The sequence below is a fragment of the Oryctolagus cuniculus genome, chromosome 12, assembly GCF_964237555.1.
Source record: "Oryctolagus cuniculus chromosome 12, mOryCun1.1, whole genome shotgun sequence".
Lineage (NCBI taxonomy): Eukaryota > Metazoa > Chordata > Mammalia > Lagomorpha > Leporidae > Oryctolagus > Oryctolagus cuniculus.
In genome coordinates this window covers 64,763,912-64,779,069 of record NC_091443.1, presented here as the reverse complement: position 1 = coordinate 64,779,069, position 15,158 = coordinate 64,763,912, and the positions used below count along the sequence as shown (strand labels likewise).

At 42.4% G+C, this 15,158-nt stretch overlaps 1 protein-coding gene across 50 annotated transcripts in view; it reads right to left on the bottom strand.

Moving 5' to 3' along the window:
• MGA (MAX dimerization protein MGA) overlaps window positions 1-15,158 on the bottom strand; it is a 154,432-nt gene that overhangs the window by 69,854 nt on the left and 69,420 nt on the right. For all 50 annotated transcript variants that reach the window (XR_011380862.1, XR_011380863.1, XR_007910446.2 and 47 more), the window contains exon 2: window positions 10,369-11,494. Coding sequence is in view for 44 of the 50 variants with exons in the window: in XM_008269142.4 (XP_008267364.2) it covers window positions 10,369-11,429 (1,061 nt within the window). In the remaining 6 variants the exon portion in view is untranslated. The remainder of the gene's footprint in view (window positions 1-10,368; window positions 11,495-15,158) is intronic.

The following is a 15,158-nucleotide window of genomic DNA, read 5'->3' as shown; positions in this document are numbered from 1 at the left end:
CAATGTGAACCTAACATTCTACAGATAACAAAAGAAGCCTTTAAAATTAAAGACATCTTCAGAGAGCTGAAAGAATTCAGACTGCACAAAAATAATACTTCCTGTGATCAGATGTTAAGACAAAAGCTCTCATCACTTGTACTTAAGTATATATAGGTAAATCAATGGCAGGCAGATTATGAAGAACAAATTCCACTATCTCTAGCCATAGGCAACATGATCTAAAATAGAAAATACTGAGGCATACACTAAAAATTACTAGAACTACAAGTGATTTCTCAAGATTGTAGTATCCAATAACAATACACATACCAAAGATGTTTTCTTATGCCAGCAGTGAATGTAAAAAGTAAAACTGAGAAAACAATTCCATTTAAAATAGTAAGAACAAGAACAAAACACTCAGTAGTAAATTTAGCCAAAGATATACATGACATATCAAAAAACTACAAAATACAGGTGAAACAAATTAAAATGACCTAAATAAGTGGGAAAATATTCCGTATTTATAGAATAGAATATTTAACACTGGTGAAACAGAAGTAATCCCTAAAGTCATCTATGGATTCAATACAATTCATGTCAAGACGCCAGCTGAAAATATTCATAGAAAGTTAACAAGCTGATCCTAAAATTCACATGAAAATGCAAGAGAACCACCCCCACTACCATCAGTTTCAAAACAATCTTCAAAGATAATTAACTTTTGAGAGGGCTCAACACTTCAAAATTACCAAACATACTACAGTGCTACAATAATTAAGAGTGTGAAGTTAGCATAAGACCAGAAATACACATCAACTAAACCAGGGTGGGGAATGTTTGCTCTGCCAAGGGCCATTTAGATATTTATCAAACCATTAACAGGCCATACAAAACTATCAATTTAAAAATTAGCCTGTTTTGATTTACTGAATTTTGAGTCCCACCTGCAGCTGTCTTAGAAGGGCAAATGATTCTGTGGGCTGGAACAAAATTGACAGTCCAGAAATAAAGGCCCACATTTTTGTCAACTGATTTTCAACTGTCAAAGGTGACAAGACAATTAACAGAGAAAGAACGGTCATTTCAGCACATAAAACTCTATCCACACAATAATCTATACACACACATTCAGGCTAACACTATTCAAAATACTGAAAAAGCAGAAACCTTACTGTGCAACAACTGATAAATAAATAAATAAAATCTGGCAAAATCCACAAAAAAGAATATTATTTGACAATCAAACCATGATGAAGTAGATTCATGCTACAACACAGACAGATCTTGGAAAAAAAGCCATGCACAGAGACCATCTACTACTACATGATTCTTTTTACACAAAATGTTCAGAACAGGCAATCTAGAAACAGATGGTTATACAAAGTTGTGTGGGGCTGGGGACTGGTTAAAGGAAATGAAGAGTGACCAATTAGCAGAAGGGTTTCTTTCCAGAATAATAAAACGGGTTGTGATAAGTCCGCACAACTCTCTGAGTTTACTAAAACCACTCAACTGTATACTTCTGAAGGGTAGATTTTATGGTATGTGAATTCTATGTCAGTTGTTTAAAAGCTAGAAAACCAGAAATACTAAAGGAAGCTCTTCAGATCAACAGGAAATGAACCAATAAAAAAACAGGTGCAGAAGTGAATACAAGGCTCAGAAAAAATAAGTATCTGAGGAAATATAAGATCTTTGTTTCAAATATTTATTTCTCTGATAGGCAGAATGACAAAGAGGGAAACAGAGAGAGGGAAACAGAGGTTCCGTCTGCTGGTTCACTCCCCAAATGCCTACAACAGTCAGGGTTGGGCCAGAACAAAGCCAGAAGCCCAATACTCAATCTAGGTCTCCCTCACTGGTATCACAGACTCAAACATTTGAGTCATTACCCAGTGCCTCGTGCCTCCCTGGGTGCACATTAGCAGGAAGCTGGATCAGAAGCAGAGGAGCCAGATGCAAACTAGGCACTCCAATATAAGATGCAGGTGTACCAAGCAGCGTCTTAATCATCTTTGATTTCTAATTGGACTGTTTTATTCATTTACATTTAGTGTTATTACTGACTTGGCTGTTTTGGGGGGGGGGGGTTGGTTTCTTGTTGTTGTTGTTAAGATAAGTTCATCTGAGAGTCAGAGTTACAGAGAAAGAGGGAAAGAGAGGTATCTTAAATCTTCTGGTTCACTCCTCAGATGGTTACAACAGCCCAGGTGGTGCCAAGCAGAAGCTAGGACCCAGGAGCTTCACCTGGGTCTCCAACATGGCTGGGAAGGGGCCCAAGTACCTGGGCCATCCTCTGCTGCTTTTCCCAGGCCACTAGCAAGGAGACAGACTGGAAGTGGAGCAGCCAGGACTCAAACTGGCACCCATATGGGATGCTGGCAATGCAGGCGGCAGATTTACTAGCTACGCCAAAACAGCAACCCTTGAAGTGGCTGGGTTTTAAACATCTTTTCTTGCTATTTTCTATTTGTCCTATCTGTTCTGTTCATCTTTCCTAGTTCTCATTTTGTTTCTCAAACTGCACTTGTATTAACTATCCATTTTACTTATTAATTCATCCATTTATTTTTACTAAGAGGACAGTCACACGGACCCAGACAAGAGAAAGGGCTTCCATCTGCAGGTTCACACCCCTAAAATGTGGTAGGTCAACCAGAAGATGGGGGCCAGGAACTCAATCCAGATCTCACACATGGGTTGCAAGGACACAAGTATTTGGACCTGCCTCCAAGAAAATAATTCGATGAAACTCCACACTCATTTTTAAAAACTCTCAGGAAACTGGAGAATGGAAAAAAAAGTTCTCAATATGATAAGGGGCACTACCACAAAACGATTCCCAAGGGTGAGCATTTGGCACAGTGGTTAGATCATAGCTTGAGATGGCCATATCCCAAATCAGAGTGCCCAGTTCAAGTGCCCATTCTATCACTTCTAATCCAGTTTCCCACTAATGTGCACCCCAGGAAACAGCAGATGATGGCTTAGTACTTAGGTCCCTGCCACCTACAAGGGAGACCCAGATTAAGCTATGGGCTATTGGCTTCAGCCTGGCTCAGTCCTAGCTATTGCACATAGTTGGGGAGTGAACCAGTAGAGACCAATGTGTGGTACAGCATGCTAAGCCACCACCTACAAGGCTGATATTTCCTATCAGAGCATGGGTTTCATTCCCAGCTTTTCCACTTCCGATCCAGCTCCCTGCTAATGCACCTGAGAAAGCAGTACAAATGGCCCAAGAACTTGGGTCCCTGCCACTCATGTGGGATAACTGGATGGAGTTCTGGGGATCCTGGCTTTGGCCTGGACCAGCCCTGGTTATCGTAGCTATTTGCAGAGTGAACCAGCAGCTCAAAGATCTCTCTCTCTCTCTGTCATTCTGCCTTTCAAATAAATACAATTATTTTTTAGGAGTCCAAATTCTAAGTTTTAGAAGTTATATCCAATATAAAAACCTGATGAGACATATTGACTCATATTAACTTCAAGATTCATGAATGGTCACTTTGAAAGAAAATTTCTTTTAAAGATTTCTTTATTTATTTGAAGGCAGAGGCAGAGAGATAGGTCTTCCATCTGCTGGTTCACTCAGATGGCCACAACAGCCAGAGCTGAGGCAATCTGAAGCTATGAGTTTCTTCTGGTCTTCCATGTGGGAGCTGGACCAGACGAGGAACAGCCAGGACTAGAACCAGTGCCCATATGGAATGTCCGCACTTCAGGCCAGGTTGTTACCCGCTGCGCCACAGCGCAGGCCCCTGCTCCACTTCCAATCCAGCTCTCTACTATGGCCTGGGAAAGCAGTGGAAGATGGCCCAAGTCCTTGGGCCCCAGCACCCATGTGGGAGACCTGGAAGCTCCTGGCTTCAGATCAGCGCAGCTCTGGCTGTTGTGGCCATTTGGGGCGTGAACCAGTAGATGGAAGACTCTCTCTGCCTCTCAATCTCTCTCTGTGTAACTCTTTCAAATAAATAAATCTTTAAAAAAAAAAAAAAAATGTCAACTCTTCCCAATTACATCTATAACACAAGGCAATCTCAATGCTACTTTTTGTGAAAAGTGGCAAGTTGATCCTTTTTGCTTCATTTATTTATTTAAAAGGCAGGGAGACAGAGATTTCACATCTGTTTGTTCACTCCTCCAAAACACATCCAACAGCCAGGCTAGGTCAGCCCAAAGCCAGGAGCCATGAACCAAATTCAGGTCTTACATGTGGGTGGCAAGCATCCAAGTACTTGAGCCATCAGATGGTATTCCCAGAGTGCACATTATCAGGAAGCTAGAATCAGGGATGGGAGCAACAGTTGGAACCCAGGCTCTCTGATATGGATATAGATGTCCTGTGCCAAATGTTCACCCTGACAAGCTGACTCTAAACAATACAGGGAGATACAAAGAAACAGAACCAAACTAATCTTGGAGTGAAGGAAGAGTTGGAAGCTTACAGTACCTGACTTTTTATATCTGACAGTAATATTAGCAACAAGATAGACAAATACAAAGGAAATAGAATTTTGTGCAGAAACAGACCCACCTGATTTTCCAAAGCACCAATGTAATTTAACAGAAGTGTTTTCAATAAATGACACTAGAGTACCTAGATATCTGCATAGAAAAAAATGAACCTTGGCCCTTCTCACCAAATATAAAAATTCATTTGAGATGGATCAGACTTAACAGTAAAAGCTAAAACAACTTTCACCTTTCAAAAATTCTATGTAACTGCTGAAAATAGCTATTTATCATTTTTAACATCACTAGAGTGTAAATTTCATAATATAAAAGCCACCCATTTTAAGTAACAACTAGATGGCTTTTATGCTATAGTTATATAGCCATTATCACAACCCACTTTCCTTTTTTCTGTTTTTGAGAGTTAAGCTATCAGGGACTGGCATGGTGTAAAGCAGCTTATTATAATAAGCTGCTTGCAATGCATGAGTACCATATCAGAGAGCCTGTTCTGAGTCTCAGCTGCTCCACTTCTGATCCAGCTCCCTGCTATTGTGCTGGGAAAAGCAGCAAATGATGATCCCACTTCTTGGGACCTTACCAACCATGTGAGACCTAGATGGAATTTTAGGCACCTAGCTTTGGTCTGGCCCAGCCCTGGGAAGTTGTAGGCATCTGGGGGAATGAATCTGTTACATAGACTATCTCTCTACCACACTCTGTCTCTGTGTTCCTCTTTTGCTTTTCAAATAAAATAAATCCATAAAAAAAGGTAACCTAGCAAAAATTAAAGTCATAAGTCCATTTCCATCTTCAAGCCCTCTGTCGCTTTCCCAATCATCTGTTTTTACATATATCACCTATAAGTGCCAGTCTCTATTAAGTAATTTAGAAATGATATGTCTAATGATTCTCTAATTGTCTCCACATTTCAAGATATAACTTCCAAAATACAGAAAAAGAATTTTATCTTCTTTTAATTAAGCATAAGACCTGAATCATGTTTGCAATAGCAGAGAACCTGATGAAGTAAGATCTTAGCTGCTATTGCAATAATTGCTTTTACATAATAATTGGTGCAGCTCTGGCCATTGTGGCCAACTGGGGAGTGAACCAGTGGATGGAAGACCTCTCTCTCTCTCTCTCTCTCTGCCTTTCAAATAAATAAATAAATCTTTTTTTTTTTTTTGATAGGTAGAGTGGACAGTGAGTGAGAGAGAGAGAGAAAGGTCTTCCTTCCGTTGGTTCACCCCCCCCCCAAAATGGCCGCTACAGCCGGCGCTATGCCAATCCGAAGCCAGGAGCCAGGTGCTTCTCTTGGTCTCCCATGTGGGTGCAGGGCCCAAGGACTTGGGCCATCTTCCACTGCACTCCCTGGCCACAGCAGAGAGCTGGACTGGAAGAGGGGCAACCGGGACAGAATCCAGCACCCCAACTGGGACTAAAACCCAGAGTGCCGCTGCCAAAGGTGGAGGATTAGCCTATTGAGGCGCGGTGCCGGCCAATAAATAAATCTTAAAAAACAAAGAACTCATAATCCCTGAGGAATTTAACTTACTAAATTCTCAGGTTTTCTCTTATCTCCAATAAAAACTATCTATTAATGCATGAATATTGTCTTTATAGGAAAATTTTACAAATATTTCTTGCTTCATTCTTCTAAATAGTCTTCTCTATCCAAAAAATTTGGTGAAAGATTACTTAAGCAATATGCATGAAACCAATGAATTATATACCATTTATTTAAATAAAGAATTTTTTTGTTGGCAGTAGGAAATCATTGCAACCAAAAAACTCTACAAATTAATGTGACAATAGTAGCCAATTTGAAGCACACTAAGAAAGAGGTGCTACTGATATTCATCAGCTCAATATTGAGTACCCAGTGGTGCTAGATATTTTGTTGGGCACAGGACTACCAAAATAAATACGCAGTCCCTACACAGGAATTTATAAGCCAGCACAGAAGCAAAACAAATAGAAAATACAATGTAGTTTAATAGTTGCTATGATAAAGACAGGTACAGGTACTAAGGCTGCACATTAGAAGAACTCATGCATGGGGCCTGCGCTGCGGCATAGAGGTCAAAGTTGTCACCTGCAGTGCCGGCATCCTATATGGGTGCCGGTTCATGCCTTGACTGCTCCACTTCCCATCCAGTTTTCCACTATGGCCTGGGAAAACAGTAGAAGACGGCCCAAGTCCTTGGGGCCCTGCAACCATGTGGGAGACCAGAAGAAACTCCTGGCTTCAGATTGGTGCAGCTCCGGCCTTTGTGGCTAATTGGGGAGTGAACCAGTGGATGGAACACCTCTCTCTCTGCCTCTCAATCTCTCTCTGTGTAACTCTGACTTTCAAATAAATAAATAAATCTTAAAAAAGAAAGAAAGAACTCATAATCCCTGACATGAAACTCGTGCTTAAGCCAGCGCCGCGGCTCACTAGGCTAATCCTCCGCCTTGCGGCGCCAGCACACCAGGTTCTAGTCCCGGTTGGGGCGCCGGATTCTGTCCCGGTTGCTCCTCTTCCAGGCCAGCTCTCTGCTGTGGCCAGGGAGTGCAGTGGAGGATGGCCCAAGTCCTTGGGCCCTGCACCCCATGGGAGACCAGGAGAAGTACCTGGCTCCTGCCATCAGATCAGCGCAGTGCGCTGGCCACAGTGCCCCGGCTGCAGCGGCCAATGGAGGGTGAATCAACGGCAAAAGGAAGACCTTTCTCTCTGTCTCTCTCTCTCTCTCTCACTGTCCACTCTGCCTGTCAAAAGAAAAAAGAAAAAAAAAAAGAAATTCGTGCTTAAATAACAGAACAAAGAAATCTACTCGAAAAAGGGAAAGTAGAATTCAAAAGAATTAAAATCTTGGAAATAAAATTCGACAGCTACAATAAAAATGTATTTATAGTAAGTCAGAAGCAAAATCAGGAGCATCCCACATAAAGTAAAACAAAAAATATAGCAAAAGAAAAAAAATTTTTTTAATTAGAAAGGCAGAGTTAGAGAAAGAGGATGGGAAACAGAGAAAGACAGCTCTTCCATCTGCTGGTTCACTCTCTAAATGGCCAGAACAGCCAGGGCTGGTCCAGGCTGAAGCCAGGAAACTAGAACTATCTGGGACTCCCACGTGGACAACAGGAGCTCAAATACTTGGACCATCATCTGTTGCTTTCTCAGGCACATTACCAGGGAGCTGGATTGAAAGTGGAGCAGCTGGGGCTAATATGGGATGCTAGCAATGCAGCAGGAGATACCTGCTGATTTATATCACTAGCCCAGAAAATAAAACTTACAAAATCAAAAATTAATCTAAAATAGAGAATTAATAGAAATCCAACATCCAACTATCAGAAGTTTCAAATAAAACAGAAAAATGAGAGGCCGGCATTGGAGCACAGTGGGTAAAGCCACCATCTCCAACAAAAGCATCCCGTATCAGCATCACTACACTTCCGATTCAGCTTTTGGCTAATGGCCTTGGAAAAGACACAGAAGATGGCCCAAGTACTTGGGTCCCTAGGACCTAATGAGAGGCCGGCGCCACGGCTCACTAGGCTAATCCTCCGCCTTGCGGCGCCAGCACACCGGGTTCTAGTCCCGGTCGGGGTACCGAATTCTGTCCCGGTTGCCCCTCTTCCAGGCCAGCTCTCTGCTGTGGCCAGGGAGTGCAGTGGAGGATGGCCCAAGTGCTTGGGCCCTGCACCCCATGGGAGACCAGGAGAAGTACCTGGCTCCTGCCATAGGATCAGCGCGGTGCACCGGCCGCAGCGCGCCGGCCGCGGCAGCCATTGGAGGATGAACCAACGGCAAAGGAAGACCTTTCTCTTCTCTCTCTCCCTCTCTCACTGTCCACTCTGCCTGTCAAAAAAAAAAAAAAAAAAAATGCATCCCCTTCTGTTGGTTCACTCCCCAGATGCCCACCAAAGCTAGAGCTGGGAACTCAGTCTAGATCTCCTATGTAGGTGGCAAGAACTGCCTCTCAAGGGTTTGCATTAGCAGGAAGCTTCAATCTGGAGCCAAAGCTGGCTATTGAACCTGGGCACTCTTAATGTAGGATGCTGGTGTCTTAATTGCTAGACTAAATGCCAGTGCTCAAGATCTATTTGCAATTAACTTTATACACATACAATTAACTCTATACTAAGTAAAGATTTCAACAAATTGTGTGGGGAAAAAAAAACTTGTTCCTCAACAGTTGAGACAAGGGCTGTTCAAGTCATTGCTTCTCAAAGTGTTAATTTCTTTTTTTTATTTTTTTATTTATTTAGGGATGCATTCTTACACTCTCTTCCCCCTCTTCCTCTGACTCTCAATTTTTTTAAAAAAAGATTAGAGTAGAAAGATAGTTGCCAGGAGATAGGGGAAATGGGACTGTTGGTCAAAGGTTACAAAAATGGTCAGTTATGTGGAATATATTAAAAAGGAAGGAAGGAGATGGAAAGGGAGGAGTACATCTTGTTTCAATAGGTAGTGATCTTGCACTGGAGAGCAGCTGGTTTAAGCTGAAGCCTGTGACACCAGCATCCCATGTCAGCACTGGTTCAAGCACTGGCTGCTCCACTTCAGACCCAGCTTCCTGCTAATGCACCTGAGAAAGCAGCAGTAGACAGCCCAAGTGCCTGGACCCCTACCATCCACTTGGGAGACCTGGATGGAATTCCAGGCTCCTGGCTTAATTCAGCCTGAATCAGGCCATTTGGGGAGTGATCCAGCTGATGAAAGATCTCTCTCAATGTCTATGTCTCTTGATCTCTCTCTTCCCACAACTCCTGCGTACTCTGCTTTTTATATAAACAAAACCTTTTTAAAAGGCATAATAATCTGCAGCTTGTTTTCCAGTTGGGCAGTAAATTCATAAATGGTATACTTAAGTAAGTTTACTCTGAATCCATTTTGTGGCTCTTCTGGATAAGTTTTGTTTCAGCTATGACTGGGTTTATTTTTCTTTCCCTTCTCAATCATGTGTGGTCCACATAAGTTACAAAGAAACATTTTAAATATAAATTAATAAAACATCTCCATTCTGGCAGGCATTCAGCCTAGCAGTTAAAAGACACTCATGCCCTAAACTGGAGTAACTGAGGAACTGCAGCTCCAACTCTTGATTCCACCTTACTGCTAATACAAACCCTGGAAGGCAGCAGTAATGGCACAAGCAGTAAATGGCTCAGGTAATATGGGAGACCTGGACTGAGTTCCCAGCCTTCAGCTTTAACCACAGACTACTGTGGGCCTCTGGGGAGTGAACCAATGGATAGGAGTGCACGTTCATTCGCATTCTCTCATTCTTCATTCATTCATTCATAAGCTCTCCCCCTGCCCCACCCCCACCCCGGTCCTCTACCTCTCAAACAAACAAATTTAGGGGAGGCATTTGGAGCAGTGGTTAAGATGCCACTTGGGAGACCCATATCCCATTTCTGAGTGACAGGGTTTGAATCTCAGTCTCACTTCTAATCCAGCTTCAAGGCAAGAGATGATGCACCAGAGCTACAGTGTAGCGGGTAAAAGCCAGTGCCTACAGTGCCAGCATCCCATATGGGTGCCGGTTTGAGGCCCTCTTGCTCCACTTCCAATCCAGCTCTCTGCTGTGGCCTGGGAGAGCAGTAGAGGATGGCCCAGGTCCTTGGGCCCCTGTACCTGCTTGGGAGACCCGGAGGAGGCTCCTGGCTTCAGATCAGCCCAGCTCCGGCCACTGTGGCCATTTAGGGAGTGAGCTGGTGGATGGAAGAGCTCTCTCTCTGCCTCTGCCTGTGTAACTCTGCCCTTCAAATAAATGAAAAAATATTTTTACTTTTAAAGTAACTGTGATATATTTTATAGTGGCTTACATTTATCAGTATCTATAGCATTCCAAAGAATCAATGTGTTAAATCTCAAACTCAACCCATCTCAATCTTCCTTTCCTATCTCAGAATAGAAAAACTATTACCTACCTTTCAGAAACCTCTTGCTTCAATTGAGAAACTTCAAGTGCTGAATCAGTTTCCATGAAACCAACAAAGTCTTGTTTTATATTAAGGGAAGGCTTTTCCAAACCTTTGCCTGATGTTTCATGACTCCTTGACAAAGTATCCACATCACTTGGCTGTACCTCTGGAACCTCACCTTCCGTAAGACGGGCCCGATGACCAGGAGAACTGGAAACACTATTCCCTTCCTGGTCAGAACTGTTCTTTTGTTTTCCATCTCTCTGGGGTTTACTATTCAGCCCATCATCTCGAAAGCCTTTGGCAAATGGATTGTAATCTATTTTCAACTGGGTAATCTGAATGTTCTGATATGCTGTTACTGCGAAGAATTCAGTCTGTGGGAAGGTAAAAGTGTGGACACCAGGACCATTCAGTTGTATCACCTCTGTAGCCTTTTCTGCAGGTACCAAATGAAGTCTTGGCAAGTAGCGATGCATAGAGTGCAAGATGATATGCCCTTCTTGGTCCAGTGTATTGTTGGTAAGTTTGAGTTTATAGAAAGATACAGGTTGATGCATCCAATAATGACCTGTGGAGGGAGATTCTGGATGAATAAAAACCCTCCCCAAAACATGGGGTTCAGCCTTTCCACTAGGTTCCCACCAACGACCATTCCACTTATAACGATGGTTATCCACAGGAGATATATCCATGACAAGGATATACTTCAAATTTGAATCTAAACCCGTTATCCAGTAACGACAGTAAGGAAACATGCGTCTTCCCTGCTTGGTCAGAATCATCTCTGTGCTTCGATTATGGAACTCATTCCACATACTATTGTTGTCAAGAGTGACAGTGATTCTTCCCACAGTACAATCAGCTGGAAGGCAAATCTTCCCTTTAGATTTTCCTGGTGATGACACCCTACTAGCCAAAGCACAGGCATCGCGATTAGTAACCAAAATTCCTTGATCAGTCTTGCCATTTCCTGGCTGTTTCAGGATGACAAAAAAGGTAGGTGCTGCTCCTGCCACTGTCCCACCATCTTGATTAGCCAATATAATCTGCTGTTTCTCCTCCATGATTGCAATGAGAAACTCAGTAGTAAGTAAACTGCAATCAACACAGTCACAACAGCCTTTGCATCCTAAAAAACAAACAAAAAAATAAAAGAAATTCTTTAATCAAGTGAACATTTATTTTGTGAACAAAAATACACAACTGATTATGTCAACCCCAAAATATTACTAAATTTTTCTAGACTGCTTATTTGCTTATACCCTTCATTTTAATCACTGTAAGGATATTCATTCTGAAGTATCTTTTTAAATGATCATTTTAATTAAAGTTATTTATATGTCCCAGCTTTCCAAGAATTCACTATAAATCCCACAATCTGACTAAAAATAAACAAAAATATTCACTTCAGAAAAGCTAGACAAGGGGCTGGAGCTGTGGTGCAGCAGGTAAAGCTGCTGCCTGCAGTGCCAGCATCCCATATCAGTGAGTACCAGTTTAGAGTCCTGGCTGCTCCACTTCTGATCCAGCTCTCTGATACAGCCTAGAAAAGCAATAGAAGATGGCTCAAGTCCTTGGGTCCCTGCAACTGAGTGGGAGACCCAGAAGAAGCTCTGAACTCCTGGCTTTGGATCGACCCAGCTCCAGCCATTGTAGCCATTTGTTGAGTGAACCAGCAAACAGAAGACCTCTCTCTCTCTCCCCCCACCCCAGCCTCTGCCTCTCTGTAAATTTCAAATAAATAAATCTTTTAAAAAAATAAAGAGAAGCTAGACAAAAATCATACTTAAGGGAATAAATTACAATACTGTTTGCATTTTCAAAAGATCCCAACACTTTATAAATTGATTTGCCAGGAGATTGCTTCACACAGCAAGTTCTTCTGAAATGAGCAAGTAAATTTCCCTTGCCATTCCAGAGAGACAAATGTACAGAATTAGCTGTTTATATAGCTTTATAAATACATAAAAAACTGTATTAACTTGGCACCAGCACTGTAGCTTAGCAGGTAAAGCCACCACCTGCAGTGCCAACATCCCATATGGGCACCAGTTTCAGTTCCAGTTGCTGTACTTCTGATCCAGCTCCCTGCTAATGCTCCTGGGAAACCAGCGGAGAATAGTCCAAGTCCTTGGGCCCCTGCACCCACATGGGAGACCCAGAAGAAGCTCCTGGCTCCTGGCTCTGGATCAGCCTAGCTCCTGCAGGTGCACCACTTGGGGAGTGAACTAGTAGATAGAAGATCTCTCTCTCTCTCTCTGTAATCTTGTCTTTCAAATAAACAAATAAATCTCAAAACCCAAAAAAACTATATTAACTTGTTCCACAACAAATCACTGTAACATACTGCAAAAAAATGGACTTTACATTTTTTTTTAATTCCAGATAGATTTAATTCTTAAAAAACATCCTGACAGGCAGGCACCACGGCTCAGTAGGCTAATCCTCCGCCTTACGGTGCCGGCACACCAGGTTCTAGTCCCGGTCGGGGCACCGGATTCTGTCCCGGTTGCCCCTCTTCCAGGCCAGCTCTCTGCTGTGGCCAGGGAGTGCAGTGGAGGATGGCCCAAGTGCTTGGGCCCTGCACCCCATGGAAGACCAGGATAAGTACCTGGCTCCTGCCTTCAGATCAGCGCGGTGCACCGGCTGCAGCGCGCCGGACGCGGTGGCCATTGGAGGGTGAACCAACGGCAAAAGGAAGACCTTTCTCTCTGTCTCTCCCTCTCTCACTGTCCACTCTGCCTGTCAAAAAAAAAAAAAAAAAAATCCTGACAAAAGCTGTTTGATAAGACATAAAACCTTAAGTCAATAAGACAATAATTTTTGATAAATTCAACATCATACAAATGTTTTAAATCTGGCAAAATAAATTTAAAAATCTATCCAAGCAAAACCAAAAGAGCAAATGGCTAACAAAAGGTATTTTCCAGCTCATAAAGAACTCCTTGTGTATCATAAAAAAGGTTCCTACGAATCAACATGATCACATAACAGAAAAATGGGCAAAGAGTAAGAGTAAACGGGTATCAAAATGGACAGAATTTCATAATAGAATGCAAATTAAAACTATCAGGGGTCAGCATTGTGGCATAGCGGGTTAAGCCATTGCCTGTAACACTGGCATCCCATATGGGTGCTAGTTCAAGTTCCTGCAGTGCCAGCATCCCATATGGCCACCAGTTTGAGTTCTAGTTGCTCCACTTCAGATCCAGCTGCCTGCTAGTGCATCTGGGAAAGCAGAAGAAAATGGCCCAAGTATTTAGGCCCCTGCACCCATGTGGGAGACCATCACTGATATCCCAACTCCCAGCATCAGCCTTGCCCAGCCACAGTTGTTGCACGTGTTTAGGGAGTGAACCAGCAGACTGGAGATTCTCTCTCTGCTTTTTAAATACAATAAATTTTTTAAAAATTTAAAAGCCATTCTGGAACACTAATTTTCACTTGGGCTGGCAAAAGCCAAAGCTTGGCAGGTACTGAAAAGGGTTTAAGTCAAGCAGCATCCTCACCAAATCAGCTGATGGGAACACAAAATGCCAGGCTCTGTAATAGAAAACAACTGAAAAATACCAAAAGTAAAAAGGCATACATCCAAGACACGGCAGTTATTCCAGGACTTTACTCTAAATACACATATACCTACAATGTATAATGTATGTAAGCCCATCCCCTATATTCTCATTTACAAGCAAAACACCCCATCAATAGAAACTGATGAAACAAATGATGGTATATCCATAGAGTGCAATACTATGCAGCCATAAAAGAGACTGTATCAACTTAGGGATGCATACAAATACTATCTGTAAGACCCATTAAGGATAAAATACTCTAGAGTTGTAGATCATATCAACCATACCTTTTAACTTTTTAAGCCAAAGGAAGAAAAGAATAAGTACATATTTGTACAATATGTACTAGTGCTGTAAAGATAGAAAAGGAATCATCAGTATTGATTATATCCATGGAAAACTGAGTGGCCTGGAAAACTTACATAACCTTTGACAATTTCTAACTTATGTGCCCTGCCAACATACAGCCTATTCACAAAGTTAAAATAAACTAGTTAATTCTTAAAGGCTATAAAGACAAAGGCTGTAAATAGTATAATTCTATTTACATAAAATATCCAAGACAGGCAAATCAACAGACAGAAAGATTACTGGTTGCCAGGAAAGGACAGGGATAATTGTGACTAAGTGCTAATGGCTATGCGATTTCTCTTTAGTGCATGCTTTAAGTCACTAATTTTATATTTAATGTTATATTAATTTTATCTCAAAAGTTATAAAGAAACCTCAGACTATTCATTTTTTTTTAAAGATTTTTTTTTATTTGAGAGGTAGAATTACAGAGAGTGAGTCACAGAAAGGTCTTCCATCTGCTGGTTCACTCCCCAAATGGCCACAACAGCTGGAGCTAGACTGAGCCAAAGCCAGGAGCCAGGAGCTTCTTCCAGGTCTCCCACACGGGTGCAGAAGCCAACCACTTGGGCCCTCTTCTACTGCTTTCCCAGGCCCCAAGAAGAGAGCTGGATCAGAAGAGGAGCACCCAGGACAGGAACCGGTGTCCATATGGGATGCTGGTTCCACAAGTGGCCTACTACACCACAGCACCAGCCCCAGACTTTTTTTTTTTTTTTTTTTTTTGACAGGCAGAGTGGACAGTGAGAGAGAGAGACAGAGAGAAAGGTCTTCCTTTGCCGTTGGTTCAGCCTCCAATGGCCGTCACAGCCGGTGCGCTGCGGCTGGCGCACCGTGCTGATCCGACGGCAGGAGCCAGGTACTTATCCT